A 15,610-nucleotide genomic window follows, 5' to 3' on the forward strand; every position below is an offset into this window, starting at 1 on the left:
AAGGCGGGCCTGAGATATAGGCAGTGGTGACAGGAGAGCCTCCCCTGATGATCGAAGAGATCGGGCAGGTTTATGATAGGAGATACGGTCACGAAGGTAGGTGGGTCCCAAACCATTTAGGGCTTTATAGATGATAGTCTGCACCTTGAATTGGGACCGGAAAATGAACGGCAGCCAGTGGAGCTCCTTGAACAAGGGAGTGGATCTCTCCCTGTAACTCGCCCCAGTTATTAGTCTGGCCACCGAACGCTGGACCAATTGTAATTTCCGGGCCGTCTTCAAGGGAAGCCCCATGTAGAGCACATTGCAGTAGTCCAGTCTAGAGGTAACTAAGGCATGGACCACCGTGGTCAAGTCAGACTTCACGAGGTATGGTCGCAGTTGGCGCACGAGTTTTAGTTGTGCGAAAGCCCTCCCGGTCACCGCCGACACCTGCGCCTCAAGCGTCAACGCTGAGTCCAGGAGGACCCCCAAACTGCGGACCTGTGATTTCAGGGGGAGTGCAACCCCGTCCAGCACAGGTTGCCACCCGATACCCCGATCAGACGAGCGACTGACCAGGAGGGCCTCTGTCTTGTCATGAGTATTTGGGTAATATTTCCCATCCCTTTGCTCAGGAGTGAGGATCTTCTTTCTGTTCAATAGCCAACTTCCTTCACAGAGAAATCCTCAAAGGCCACATTCCAATGATGGGTATGCCTAAAGGCAAAAGAGTCAGACTGAAGATACCAGTGTATTTTATCTTAAAATGTGTGCTGTCAATAACTGAACCTTAAGAGAAATACTTCAACCTCTTAGAACAAGGAGAGGACATATAAAACTGGGAAACTGCTGGAAGATTATATAATGATCATAAATTTAAGATGGCCCAGAAGTGTGATGCCAAAACAAAGAAGGCAAATAATATTTCAGGCTGCATAAATAAAACTGCAGTTTCTAAGGCCCTTTCCACACAGCTGTATTAAATCTACATTGAACTGGATTATATGGCAGTGTATGGTCCTGGGTAATCCAGTTCAAAGCAGATATTATGGATTATCTGCCTTGATATTCTGGGTTATATGGCTGTGTGAAAGAGCCCTAAGACAAATGTAGTAAAAGTCCCATTATATTCTGTGTTTTCTGGAATACTGTGTTCAGATCTGGATGTCTCGCTTTAAGAAGGAGACAGACAATTTGGGGCCGGGTTGGAAAAGAGCAAAAAGAATAATTATGGAGAACAAAACATCTTAGAAAAGGTAGAAGTATTTGGGAATTTTCAGCCTGGTGAAGAGAAGACAGAGGAATGATGTTTTTGGATTCTTTAAACATCTAGAGAAAATATGTAATACTTTAGAGTGTTTGATCTTTGCTACAGGAGGGTAGAAGAAGATCTGATGGCTCTGAGTTACAGGAGTGTAGATTTTGATTGAATATTAGAATAAACCTCTTGACGGTAGTTCAACAATGAAACCAACTGTCTAGAGAGGGTCCACGTAAGAGTGTGAGGAATAATGGGGGAACCACCATTAAAGAAAAGAAAGCATACTTGCATAATCTAATGGAAAGATGCTCAAGCCGTGGCTCCAGACATGTTGATCATCAACTGATTGATTGTGAGGGAGGTGTGTGTGAAGGGTGGGGCTAGGGGAAGATAAAAGGGGAAGACACAGAGAAGGGAGGAGAAAGATAAGAAAGAATGGGAGAAATGCCTTTGAATCCTCCTGTGATGAGAGTGCAATAAAAGAACTATTGAATCTTGCCTGCTTTTACTTGAATACTATTTTTACATTACCCAAATGGCAGAGGAAAAGCTTTTGACATGAATGCTAGAGGTTATGTCATTTCTCTCCCAATGGAAGAAGAACAAACTGCTACAGGGTGCTATGAATGTTCCAGGCAGATTTTTTGAATTGAGCAGAGTGTTGGACTATATGGCCTAAAGGGGCCTCTCCAACTTTATATTTCTATGTAATCATGGATTTAACAGCACTTCATGGATTGTTCACGGACACATTACCTGTCTTTCTGACTGTCTATCTGGATCTCAAGGGGCTGTTTAGACATCCTATCCAATAAACTGCAAACTTCCAGAAACTTGAGTCTTTTTTTCTGAGATCATGTGGCATTGGAATTGCTCACACAGGAGACTCAATTCAACAACTAATTCCTAAGTTAGGCTGTCTCTTGAATCTGAGCTTCCTTGGACATGTCACGCCAAAAAGAGTGAATACTTATGCAATACAAGAGCAGTTTATTTTTGTTTACTTCACTTTGTTTTACTATAAAATATTTTTGACCTTTACAGGGTTGTGTATCTTGTGTCCATCAAGTAACAATGTCAATGAAACTTACAACAAAATGTTAAAAGTCAGAGGAATTAATACTTCTGCAAGGATATATGTAATTTTTGGTTAATAATTTATTCTGATACCATTATAAATTGTCATATATGTACTTGCAGCACAAAAGCAGCTTAAACTTCTAGATTAATTGACCAATTTGCAGTCAGCACAGTCAGTAAATATTTCAGCACATTAAACAGTTGAGTCCACGTGAACTCATCTATCCCTACTGTAGTAGCTGGCTTCAACAGACTGAATTTTATTGGTGTCTAATGAATAATTCCTGAATGTGATAGTTTATCTATTAAATAACCTAACACTTCACTGCAAATGTTCTCCAAACCTCTGTGTTTATGTGAGTAAAGAATACTAGAACAGTCTAAATTTTGAGATGAGTATCAACCCTGACACACAATAAAAAGCCTCTACAGCACAAAAGAGAAAGGTCATGTTTACATGGGGAGTGGGGGAGAGGAGGCAGACATATTCACTCTTAATATGGCTCTGGCAGTCTTCTTGAAACATGCGGATTTCTATAACGTATCCAGAGATTTTCGTCTTTAACTTGACTTTGACCTGCACTAAGGAAAGTTGGAAGATCTCTGTGGCGCAATTGGTTAGCGTGTTCGGCTGTTAACCGAAAGGTTGGTGGTTTGAGCCCACCCAGGGACGAGAGTTGTCACCTTTTTGGGAGCCCCCAATGGCACAGTGTGTTAAAGCGCTGAGCTGCTGAACTTGTGGACCGAAAAGTAACAGGTTCAAATCCGGAGAGCGGAGTGAGTGCCCACTGTTAGCTCCAGCTTCTGACAACCTAGCAGTTCAAAAACATGCAAATGTGAGTAGATCAAGAGGTACCGCTCCGGCAGGAAGGTAATGGTGCTCCATGCAGTCATGCTGGCCACATGACCTTGGAGGTGTCTACGGACAACGCTGGCTCTTCGGCTTAGAAATGGAGATGAACACCAACCCCCAGAGTCGGACATGACTGGACTTAACATCAGGGGAAAAGCTTTACCTTTACTACATATGCTATAAATTAATTGTAATTATGCAAACTGGGAAAAATTAATATCCCTCAATAATATGATCTCTAGAGGTGGCTTACCCTCAACTGCCAAGCATCAGAGACAGTGAAGGAAGATCTGGTTCTATAAAAATGGACAATTTTGCAAGAAGCTTCTGGAAAATTGCAACAAGAGAACACAAAGTCTTGTCATGAGTATGTGAATCCAGTAATTAAAAAGAAAAATACTTATCCATACAAGAACTTAATCCCAGAAAGACACCTTAAGGACAACATTTATTGTGAGGTAATAACTGAGAAAATTAAAAGCACTTGACTTCTGCCATGTAGCTTCAGGGACATTATGATTAATACTTCATCTGTATAGCCTGTTGTTCAATTAGATTTTAATTCATTTGTTACTAAGGTCTTATGACTTAAGAAAGCAAAGACATTATGTCATAAACTTTTAGAAGAAATAACGAACTCTCTCATTTTTATTTTTAATTTAAGGCTCCAATTTGGCAAACAACATGCTCAGAAAAATCTCAGTACATGAACAGAAATGGAAGAATATTTTTTTATCTGCCAAAAGAGACTAATGGTGTGTATATACTACTTTCAGTAATGTAATACTGCAATAAAATTAAGAATGCTATATCACACTTTCTTATTAACAATTAGCTAACAGTATAATAATAATAATAATAATAATAATAATAATAATAATAATAATAATAATAATAATAATAATATATCTAGAGCAATACAGATTAAAAACCATATAAAACATTTGATAAAAGTATAAATATGAAGTTGCCTAAAAAGTATTAAGCAATTTATCAGGTTAAAAGATTACACATTTAAAACCTTATCATTTATTAAAAGATTATATGGACCATAAAACACAGGAAAAGCACAATGTATCATGAAAATTCCAACCCACATAATTTCCAAAAGCTTACTTGCACACAAATGTTTTCACTTGTCGATGGAAAGAGCAAAGAGTAAACTATACTGGTCTTCCTAAAGGGGAAATACCAAAAAATGGGAGCAGCCATCAAAAAGGCCCTCTTCCTTGTTCTCACCAAACAAGCTTGAAAAGGTGGAGGGACAAGTTATCTTACGGCCCTTCCAGACAGCCATATAACCCAGAATATCAAATCAGAAAATCCCACAATATCTGCTTTGAACCGGGTTATCTGAATCTACACTACCATATATTCCAGCTCACAGCAGAAAATGTGGGATTTTATTCAGCTGTGTGGAAGGGGCTTTAAACTCTACTGGGCTCTTGCAGAGAGAGAGAGAAATCTTCAAATGATGCAATTCAAATCACCAACACTTTGAATTGTGTCCAGAAACAGACTGGCATCCAGTACAGAGCTATTGCAATGCTCCCTGTAGTCAGACTCACTTGGCAATTTAGCTTAAGTTCTTTGAAGAAAATGAAGTTGTGAGCATTTTTAAAAGGCAGCCCTACAACGAATGTATGAGATACTGCATATACTCGAAGATTAGTTTTTTGGGCTGAAAAAGCCTCCCTCGGCTTATAATGGGGTCAAGCCAGGCAGCAGAGCCTGGAGGCCATTGCTTGCAATATATGATATATTTTTCCCCTCCCTTAACAGTGTGTTTTCTTTTCCAAAGCCTCCCTCCTCCATTTTTCCTTCCAGGTTGGAAAAACCTGCCCGTTTTGGAAATTCTTATTTTTTAAAACGAGAGAGAGAGAGAGAGAGAGAGAGAGGAAATGTTTTGAAAAAAGAAAGGAGAGGGAGAGAAGCTCTTGCAAGTCTGGAAGAAGAAAAGGATTGCATGGGTGGAAGGGGAAGAAAAAGAGAGACTCTTGCAAATCTGCAGATTATTATTATTATTATTATTATTATTATTATTATTATTATTATTATTGCAGTAATTACTATTATAAACATTAATTTTATATATGAATTTTCTCCTCATGTGTTTGCAGGTCTTTGCAAATTTGATATACATATAGATATCTAGAGATTTCCATGTACCTGTATATCTGTATTTATATGTATACATGTTTGCAAGTCTCTGCAAATCTCTCTATATAGCTATAGAGGTCAATAAAGATATAGAGGTACCTGTGTGTGTATATGTGTAAATAAAAATATAATTTTATATATGAATTTTCCCCTCACATGTTTGTAAGTGTTTGTAAATCCGTAGATATAATTATCTATATATAGAGAGATGTCTAGATAGATATAGACGAATATAAATATATAGGGTTTGCAAATATTACAGGGGGGAAATGCACACACAAATATATATAGACATGTCTAGATAGATATAAATATAGATATATAGGGTTTGCAAATATTGCAGAGGAAATGTACACCCACATAGAGAGAGAGATGTCTAGATAGATATAAACATAGATATATAGGGTTTGCAAATATTGCAGGTGGGAAATGCACATTTATATAGAGAGAATTTGCAAACGTTTCAGGGGGAAATGCATATGTGAAATTAGTATATATAACTTTAGATCTATATTTGGCTCTGCATTGTTTATAATGTTTGCCTGTTACTATGTTAGATGCTGGTCTGAGTCCCCATGGGGAGATAGGGCGGGATACAAATGAAGTATTATGATGATGATGATTATTATTATTATTATTATTATTATTATTATTATTATGTTATCGTTGATACCATATTGTTTTTGTTGACCCTTCTTTTCCATTTACAGAGGTAGGTACTGTTTTTATTTGGAAAATGGTACATATTCAAAAACATTTAACCTACTGATGCCTCATTTAATGTAATTTTATTGGTATCTATTTTTATTTTGAAATTTACCAGTAGCTGCTGCATTTCCCACCGTAGGCTTATACTCAAGTCAATAAGTTTTCCCAGTTTTTTGTGGTAAACTTAGGTGCCTCGGCTTATATTCGGATCAGCTTAAACTTGAGTATATACGGTGATCATCTATATATATAAATATAATAAAAGTCAATGTTTGTATGCGGGTATGTATGTATGCGGGTATGTGGCAGCTTTCTGATTGGCCACCACTTCCACAGGCCACTGAGACCACCAGAAATGACGGATCTGGCCCAAAATTGACACATTTAACCCCCATGAGGCACTTTATGCCCTGGTGCCGTTTGGGGGAGGATGGACCACAGATGATGGGATTTGCAGTACTTTCAAACACTTTAACTCCCACAGACTACTGCAATGCCCACCAATGATGGAAATGGACCAAACTTGGCACACAGAACCCCTGTGGCCCCCTTTATGTCCTGATGTATATTGGGCCAGGATGGACCAAGGATGATGGAATTTGCAGTACCTTCCCTCACTTCTTGAGACCACAGCAACTGCCACAAATCACAGAACTGAACCAAACCAGGCACACATATCCCAAATGACACACTTCACATGCTGCAGCAGTTTAACGGAGGATGGACCAAGGATTATGGGATTTACAGTACCTTCATCCAATTCACCTCCCACAAACCACTGTGATGCCCATGAATGACAAAACTGTATCAAACTTGACACGCACGTGCAGGGTAGCCCACTTTACATCCTGGTGCAGTTTGGGGGAGGAGGGACTGTGGATGATGGGGCTTGCACTATCTTCACTCACTTCCTGGGACTACTGTGACCCCCACCAATGACTGATCAAGACCAAACTTGGCACATGGAACCACCATGGCCCTCTCTACATCTTGGTGAGGTTTGAAAGAGCTTGGACCTTGAATGATGGGACTTGCAGTATGTTCACTCACTTCCCGAGACCACTGTCACCCCCATCAATTTCTCATCAAGACCAAACTTGACACAGACAACACCCAAGACTCACTCTAGACCCAGGTGCAGTTTGCAGGATGATGGACCATGCACGATGGGACTTCCAATACCTTCACTCACTTCCTGAAACCACCGCGACCCGCACAAATGACTGATCAAGACCAAACATGGTACATGGAGCCCCCATGACCTACTCTACATACTGGCTCTGTTTGGAGAGGATGGACACTGGACGATGGGACTTGCATATGGGAGTTGGAGCTCACCCGCACCCACTGAACCCACCTGACATTGGATATAGGCTACACTTGGAACACAGGCAAACAATGCCTTTCTCAAATGACCCAGGCACCGCCGGGTCTCCAAGCTAGTTATAAAAAAAATAGAAAGCAACGTTTAGATTTTGTATACTCATCATTTTAAGTGAAGAATGATGCAAATCTGTTAGGGCAGATTCTTATTAGGCAGAGCAGGTCATGGTGAGCAAAACACTGCTCTGGTTCTAGATATCTAAATTCCTCTGAAGAAGCCAGCCACCGATGCAGGTGAAACAGGAGAGAATACTACTGGAACATAGCCATACAACCTGAAAAACTAACAGTAACCCAGTGATTCTAGGCATGAAAGCCCTTGACAACACAAGATGTTCACTATCAGAATTATTCAATAGTAGGATAGATAGGAGCCACAGTGGTGCAATGGGTTAAACCCTTGTGCCAGCTGAACTGCTGACCTGAAGGTTGCTGGTTCGAATATGAGGGGGTGAGCTCCCATATGCCAGCTCTAGCTTGTAGGGACATGAGAAAAGCCTCTCAGATAACACATCCCAGCATCCTCTGGGCAATGTCTCTGTAGACGGCCAATTATCTCACACCATAAGCTACTTGCAGTATGTTCTGAAGTAGTTTCTGACACGACAAAAAAAAAATAGCAGGAACCCCTGAGCTATGCGTACCAGTCTTTGAAAACATCATAGCTTCAGTTATTATTAACTCGCTTAACCAAAGTTTTAAAACAATATCTCTTTTTCTTCCCTATAAAATTAAAGCAACACACATTTCAATATTTTTAGATATCAGTTTAGTTCAAATATAGTTTTAGCTCAGTTCACAGTGTAGCTGGTGAAATCATGTTAGAAAAGCTTTTAGCTAAAGTAAAGCCTAACAGTCTGGCAATTTGTTCTACTTTTATAAATAAGAGCTCTGGCTTTTTACTCAGAAAGGAAAACATTATTATACATAGTTTAACCCAGCCTCATTTCTACAGATTCCTTTGACAAACTTTGCACACCCAGGGCAATCCTGCACTTCTTCAAATTTGATTGTTGTAAATTGATCAGTCTTAGCAGTCCCCCCCCCCCCCCAAATATAAACAGAGTATAAAGTGAAAGGGAAACATGAACTATACAGTACATGTCTTGCTCACTTGTATTATTATTGACAGGACACAAGATCTTAGTGGGTCTTAGTTATGAAATGGAATGGATATGTACATCATACAAATTTTAAGCAGTGCTTCATTACCATTGCTTTACAGTCCTCTTAATCTGTCTTATCAACACTAAACTGGAACTGTAGGGAGAATGATGGAGAAATCTCACAGAATTTTAATAACATTTTGTGTTGTGAGAATGTAATTATAAAATATGGATTAGATGTTTAATATATACATTCCTGTTTCACTCCTCATACATGTTTTCTTCTCACTTTAAAGCTTCTAAAAAGATATCTGAATTCTCATTGTTCGGGCCAGCTCTTACAAAGTTGAAGAAGGCAAAATTGAACTTTCACAAGAAACCTAGGAACTAATCCCTGTTCCTTATACTTGTAAGCTCTTAGAGCTCTACACCACATCTTTTTTTTCTAATTTGTTGGTCTTGTGTTTCTAGGTACTACTTTAACTGTCAGGCAACAGCACAGGACATTTTAGTGTTCCAAAATTATGTTCTTTCAAGCCCACACAGAATTAGGCTTTCAATATAGAATTCTGTGACATTGTTCTGTGAATATTTGGAAACAATTTCCCCAGATTTCACCCACCTATTTCTGTTTTATATCTTTTTGCAGTGAATGGGTTTTTTTTTGTCCCACTCAATATAATATGTTGGGACAAAATGTGCTCTGGTTGTCAGTATGTTGAAGTCATTTGAAGAGACATTGGGCACTTTCAGACAGGCATTTATCCCAGGAACATTCGCGTTTAAAAATGTGAATGCTTCTGGGTGCCTGTCCACACACACCCCAGAAAACCTGTGCTTTCTGGGGTGGGTGTCCAGATGTTCTCCCTGAACTTTCCAGGAGAACATCTGGCCACTGTAACCTCCTCCCCAAAAGCCCCTCAAACCCCTTTAAAAAGTTTTTAAAAAACCTTACTGGGCCTCCATTACCGTGTTCCTGCAGCTCTCCTGGCACGTAGCATGATGCGCCAGGAGAATGGAGGGGGGAGAAGAAACGATTTTCCTACTCCCCCCCCCCCCCGCGCTCTCCTGGCGCATCATTGCTACCAACTGTTGCTTCCCCTGAACAGACTAGAGTTTTAATGGGGTCAGAAAATATATTTATAGCTCTCTGGTTAAAATGTTTCTTTTTGTCCTGTTGCATATGGGATATCTCTGATAATACAAAGCTTACTACTGAGCACAGTGAGAGGGCTTTTCTTGTAATGAAAAACACCCACTAATATTTTAGAAAAAACAGTGAAATTTCGTAAACAGCCCCTCTTTACAAAAAAAATAAAGACAGAGGTCATTATGGCCCCAATATCTAGACTGCAATCACGAATGTTACCCTGCTTATACTGTTTTATTTTTTGCTAGCTAATGTTCTGAAAAGGGTATCATTTTGAGAAACAATTCCTGGTTCTTTTACAGATCTTTTTTATTTGTTTTGTTAGGAAAATAGATTTTTCATGGCAATTTTACATTTGGCTAATTTGAAGCATTAGTCATATTTGTTGCATATCATCCAAAGTACTAAGCAGAACAAGAAATTTTTCCAACAAAGTATTTAAACCACATAGACAAGTACTAAGTAAATAAATGAACATATCAATTTGGTCCTTACTGACAGAAAGATTCAGTCAGTAAATCTTATAAGAGTTGGTTTCTACTTCCCTGCATAGTACCCCCCTCCAAACCCTCACCCTCAATATCTGCTCTAGAGTACAGTCCTGGAAAACTCTAGAGCAGAGTTTTGAGTGGTGTAGGCAAAAGAGGGGGGGGGAAGAAGACGGTCCCTTTGAGTGTCCACAAACACTGTGGGGTGAAACTATCTTCCTTGGGACTCACTGCTGGACCTTTTCTGTTAGCGCAAGGACCCAATTAAACCATGGTTATGTTGCTTAAATGCATTACTTAGAAAAAAGAAATCTTATCTAAGCAACACAGGAAGTAGTAAATTCCCAAATTAAGACAATGCTGCTATCCCAAGAATCAAACAAAAGTCCTGAAGCTAAATGTTTGTGAAATTTATTCGTTTTTGTTCCTGTGAAAAGAAACATCTTCACTTTCCACAGCATTTTGCTGTGTATTTATCAACACACACACCAATTTTTCTAATATACAAATACTGTTGTTTATTGAACGATATTTAGTTTTATGGTAACATATTCAACTTCAATTCATTCTAATGATTATATAATTTATTGCAGTTGTAATGCACAATAAAATAATATGAAGTCTTTTTATGAGCTGGCAGGAAAAGATGGGAGAATATACTATTACCTAAATTGAGAGAAAGAGAGAATTTCCCATAATGCCTTACTGCCTTAGAGCTATAAATCAACAGGCAATGTATCTATAGCAAGATCTGAGAATCCCAGTTTTTGAAAACTATTATACAATTCCTTCAAGCCCTCTTTCAATCTCTCCTAACTTTCCCCAAGGACCTGAAATTTGAAATATCTGTAGCTGTGTTCTGAAGCTTCTCTTTGGCTAGGGATTCAAATCATCAATCCATCTGTAACAGAATAGTCATATTAAAGTCAAAGAGACTGCTATAAAATTGATAGAGTGTGAATTAGTATCCGTAGCTACACATCCCATGCCTTGAAACAGTCACATCAGCCTCAGTGATATTACTGCTAAGTAACTGGAGAATGGGTTGCAGTCCTCTCCTTGAACTATGACCATAGCAACCTTGAATAGTTTAATTTCCTGTTTCGCTACCAAGGACACTGTTGAGTGCAAACTTTAGCCTGAAATTAATTTCTTATGCTAGAAACAGTTACTGTTCTGCCCCCTTCCCCCCCCCCCCCCCCCAACAGTCTGCAAAAAAAATAGTGCATTGCTGATTGAACATTGCCTCATAATTTTTCAGAGCCTCCTGATTCTTGTATTGCATATTAAGCATGGAATTTCTCATATAGCTTGACAGTACTGGAGTAAGACCAACACAATAAAATTTCTCTGTGTGAGGTTTTTTTTTGTACAGGACAAGGTCAGTTAGTTGGCAGGACAGGAGGCTGTGAATTGTGCCCATTCAGCTACAGTTGAGCATGGGCTGAGTATCACTTATACAAAATGCTTGGGATCATGATTTTTTTTTTCAGATTTTGGAATACTTGCACTTGCATACATGCACATAATGAGATGTCTTGGAAATGAGACCCATGTCTAAAGAAATTCATGCATGTTTTATATATACCTTATACACATACACTAAAAGTAATTGCATACAATATTTTTAATAATTTTGAGCATGATCCAAGCTTGTGTACATTGAACTATCAGAAAGCAAACATGTCACTGTCTCAGACACCTAGGTGGACAATTTTGGATTTGGGAGTATTTTGAATTTTAGGGGATTCTGGATAAAAGATGCTCAACTTGTACTCACTTACTATGGTCTTAAGTTCCATTGACTTACTCCTCCTAACAAATCTTCCAAAAAGCACAGAAGACCAATTTTTGAAAACATAGTTTGAATGGCAACACATATGCCATCATGCATATGAATGAAAACCAGAAACTTTTATGAAGTAGCTAAAAGAAAATATCAAGTTTTATTAGTGTTTTATTTGTGATACTCCTAAAAGCAATTTGATTGGCAGTTTTTATGAAAAATAAACATTTTATACAGAAAGCAAAATTGTGAGTATGAAACAAATGAAAGCAAAGTATGTGGAAACATAAACATAAGGATCCTTGTCAGAAATTCAGCTAAGTGCCCCCGTGTATCATGTTCATCCGTGTATCTAAATGTTGACAAATGTGGTAGTGATTTTTATTTTGTCTTTGTTCTCATGACACTTTGATTATGCGATTTGGTGTGATACTTGGTGGCAAGTAACTGAACTCATTAACTTAATTTGAGGCTTCTCTCCCAACCAAGGATTCCCTGTTCCTTGGCTTTGTAGCTGCCCCGTCGTCTTGAAATTGCCTCCCCGAGCATTTACGAAATATTCCTTCCCTTATTGTTTCTAATGCTGCATTTACACTATATAATTAATGCCGTCTGAAACCACTTTAACTTTAACTCAATGCTATGGAATTATGGGAGTTGTTGTTTAATACTGTCTTCAACCTTTGCAGTCAAAGATACCTCAGCAAACTACAAATCCCAAGATTCTATAGCTTTCAGCCATGGCAATTAAAGTAGTAGAAAGCTGCATTAATTCTGCAGTGTACATGCAGCCTAATACATAAAATAAATAGCAGCATACATCTCATGCTTCACATCACTAAACTATGTTTTCCACAGTTTGGCTGCCAATTGTGTAACTTGTCTTATAATTAAGAAGTTAAAGTCATATAAAACTGCATTAATTCTACAGTGTAAATATGCCCTAAATCTGTTGAAAGCGGTTTCCAATGTTTTGGGGATTCTAGTTTCAATGTTGTTTTATAGTCTTTGGTTACAAGCATTGTCAATCTGCCTTGTAGTTTGTTGTGCCTTTTAAACTTTATCCTGAAGTTCAATATGAGCAAATGTAAGATACTCCACTTAGGCAGAAAAAATGAAATGCAAAGATACAGAATGGAGAACACCTGGCTCGACAACAGTACGTGTGAAAAAGATCTTGGAGTTTTGTGGACAAAAAGTTAAACATCAGCCAATAATGTGATGCGGCAGCTAAAAAAGCCAATAGGATTTTGGCCTACATAAATAGGAGTACTGTATATTGTCATGATGTCTTTGTATTCTGCCTTGGTCAGACTACACCTAGAATACGGTGTCCAATTCTGGGCACCACAATTTAAGGGAGATGTTGACAAGCTGGAATGTGTCCAGAGGAGGGCAACTAAAATGATCAAGGGTCTGAAGAACAAACCCTATGAAGTGTGGCTTAAAGAGCTGGGCATGTTTAGCCTGCAGAAGAGAAGGCTGAGAGGAGACATGATAGCCATGTACAAATATGTGAGGAGAAGTCATAGGGAGGAGGGAGCAAGCTTGTTTTCTGCTGGCAACTAGGACACGGAACAATGGCTTCAAACTACAGGAAAGGACATTCCACCTGAACATTAGGAAGAACTTCCTAAGAGCTGTTCGACAGTGGAACTCTCTGCCCCAGAATGTGGTGGAGCCTCCTTCTTTGGAGGCTTTTAAACAGAGGATGGATGGCCATCTGTCGGGGGTGCTTTGAATGTGATTTTCCTGCTTCTTGGCAGGGGGTTGGACTGGATAGCCCATGAGGTCTCTTCCAACTCTATGATTCTATGGTTTATTCCAAAACAGTACTGTATAGTTTTGTGAGATTTTATTGCTACATATGCTGTATTTCTTCCAATTCCAAGACGTCATTAATTGTAAGAGGTACAGTAACGACAGAAAAAAAGCTCTACAGATATAAAATTATAAGACACACCCCTTTTTAGAGATGTTTATATTGGGAGTATTTCTTTAGAATTGAAGGAAGAGTATGTTAATGCTGTATTCCTTTGGCAGAATCCATTCCTTTTTTTTTTTTTTTTTGCTTGTTTTACTGTAAAGCGCCATGTGTACATTAGGTAAAGGTAAAGGGTTTCCCTTGACATTAAGTCCAGTCGTGTCCAACTCTGGGGTGTGGTGCTCATCTAAGCCAAAGAGCCAGCGTTGTCCATAGATACCTCCAGGGTCATGTGGCCAGCATGACTGCATGGAGTGCTGTTACCTTCCTGCCAGAGCGGTATCTATTCATCTACTCACATTTGCATGTTTTCGAACTGCTAGGTTGGCAGAGGCTGGAGCTAACAGCAGGAGTTCACCTTGCTCCCTAGATTTGAACTGCTGACCTTTTGGTCAGCAAGTTCAGAAGCTCAGTGGTTTAATCCGCTGCACCACCGAGGGCTTCATGTGTACATTGGATGAAGCTGAGTCATTGGTTCATCAACCACAAGTGGTATGCAAGAATAAAGATATGGTCCACGGCCTCACTATTACTACACCGTTGCCTTGAAACCACGCAGCAATGAGAGCAACTGGTCTCACTAAACCCTCTTATAGTGCTGAGGCAACGGGGATATCGGAAGGGGAGAGGCTGACTACCCACGAAAGATTACTACTACCACATCAGCTCTAGATTATTAAATACGATTTTATGTGGACGAGCAGATGGCGACTACTGGATGGCATATGTTTGGCGACTACTGGATGGCATATGTTCGGTATCAGAAACTAGAGCTGATGTGGCCTATCCAATGCAATTTCCTGAATCAGCACCCCAAATAACCAAACCGAATCTAAAGTTGACCAAAAACTGATTTGTAACCCTTTTGGAACGAATGTTGGAGATTGGTCTCTGTTTAAGCAGCCCCTGGTCAAAGTGGCCCTTGATCAAAGTGGTCCCTGGTCAAGAAAAGGTTGAAAACCACGGAGCTAAATAAATAAGAGTCATGAAGCTGGAAGAGACCACAAAGGCCATCCAGTCCAACCCCCTGCCATGCAGGAAAAGCACAAAGTACCCCCACAGATGGCAATCCAGCCTCTGTTTAAAAGCCTCCAAAGGAAGAGCTTCCACTATTATAAATAACAATCAAATAGATAATAATAATAATAATAATAATAATAATAATAATAATAATGTACAATTCCTTAACAACAACTCCTTCACTAAGGGCCCTTCCCCACAGGGGTTCTTTTCTGAGGTGTTTTGAGTGGGACCAAAGGAAGCTCAAGCCTTACAATGGGAGTCTCCCACCTACCACGGTGTTTTTCATCATGGCTTTGACGGTGAATCCATCGCTGACCTGCTTCCTGGTCCTTTTGGACTGTCGCAGGGGCTCCTGCAATTGCGGGGGCCTGCTCCTGTGGGGGCCCAAGCCCTCTTTCTCGGCCACCATCACCTCAGGCACAAAACAGTCCAATCCCTCGAGGGGCGAGGTAGGACGGAGACAACGTGTAAAACGGCTTGACAACCAAGACTTAAAGCACACCAGGATTTTCTTGACTCCCACCTCTTTCCCTCAAGCAGCTTTCGGAAAGGGTGAGGAGGGAGGGGGGAAGGGAAGGGGAAAACCTCGGCCTGTTTCTAACACTAACTCGCTTCTAAGGACTCCGTTGCTAAGCAACACATCAAC

The 15,610-nt window shown here is 39.6% G+C and overlaps 1 protein-coding gene and 1 non-coding gene across 4 annotated transcripts in view; one reads left to right on the plus strand and one right to left on the minus strand.

Annotated features, from left to right (window-relative positions):
* The window catches only part of pacrg (parkin coregulated), a 356,589-nt gene extending 340,979 nt beyond the window's left edge, over positions 1-15,610 (minus strand). The window contains exon 1 of one of the 3 annotated variants that reach the window (XM_062968970.1): positions 15,236-15,610. In XM_062968970.1, coding sequence (XP_062825040.1) covers positions 15,236-15,373 — 138 coding nt within the window. In that variant the 5' untranslated portion in view covers positions 15,374-15,610. Of the gene's footprint in view, positions 1-15,231 lie in introns of all 3 variants that reach the window. The other 2 variants (XM_062968969.1, XM_003215757.4) reach the window with 2 other exon arrangements.
* On the plus strand, positions 2,923-2,996 carry trnan-guu (transfer RNA asparagine (anticodon GUU)). Its single transcript has one exon. It is a non-coding gene; the product is annotated as a tRNA-Asn (tRNA).

Source organism: Anolis carolinensis, chromosome 1, assembly GCF_035594765.1.
Source record: "Anolis carolinensis isolate JA03-04 chromosome 1, rAnoCar3.1.pri, whole genome shotgun sequence".
Lineage (NCBI taxonomy): Eukaryota > Metazoa > Chordata > Lepidosauria > Squamata > Dactyloidae > Anolis > Anolis carolinensis.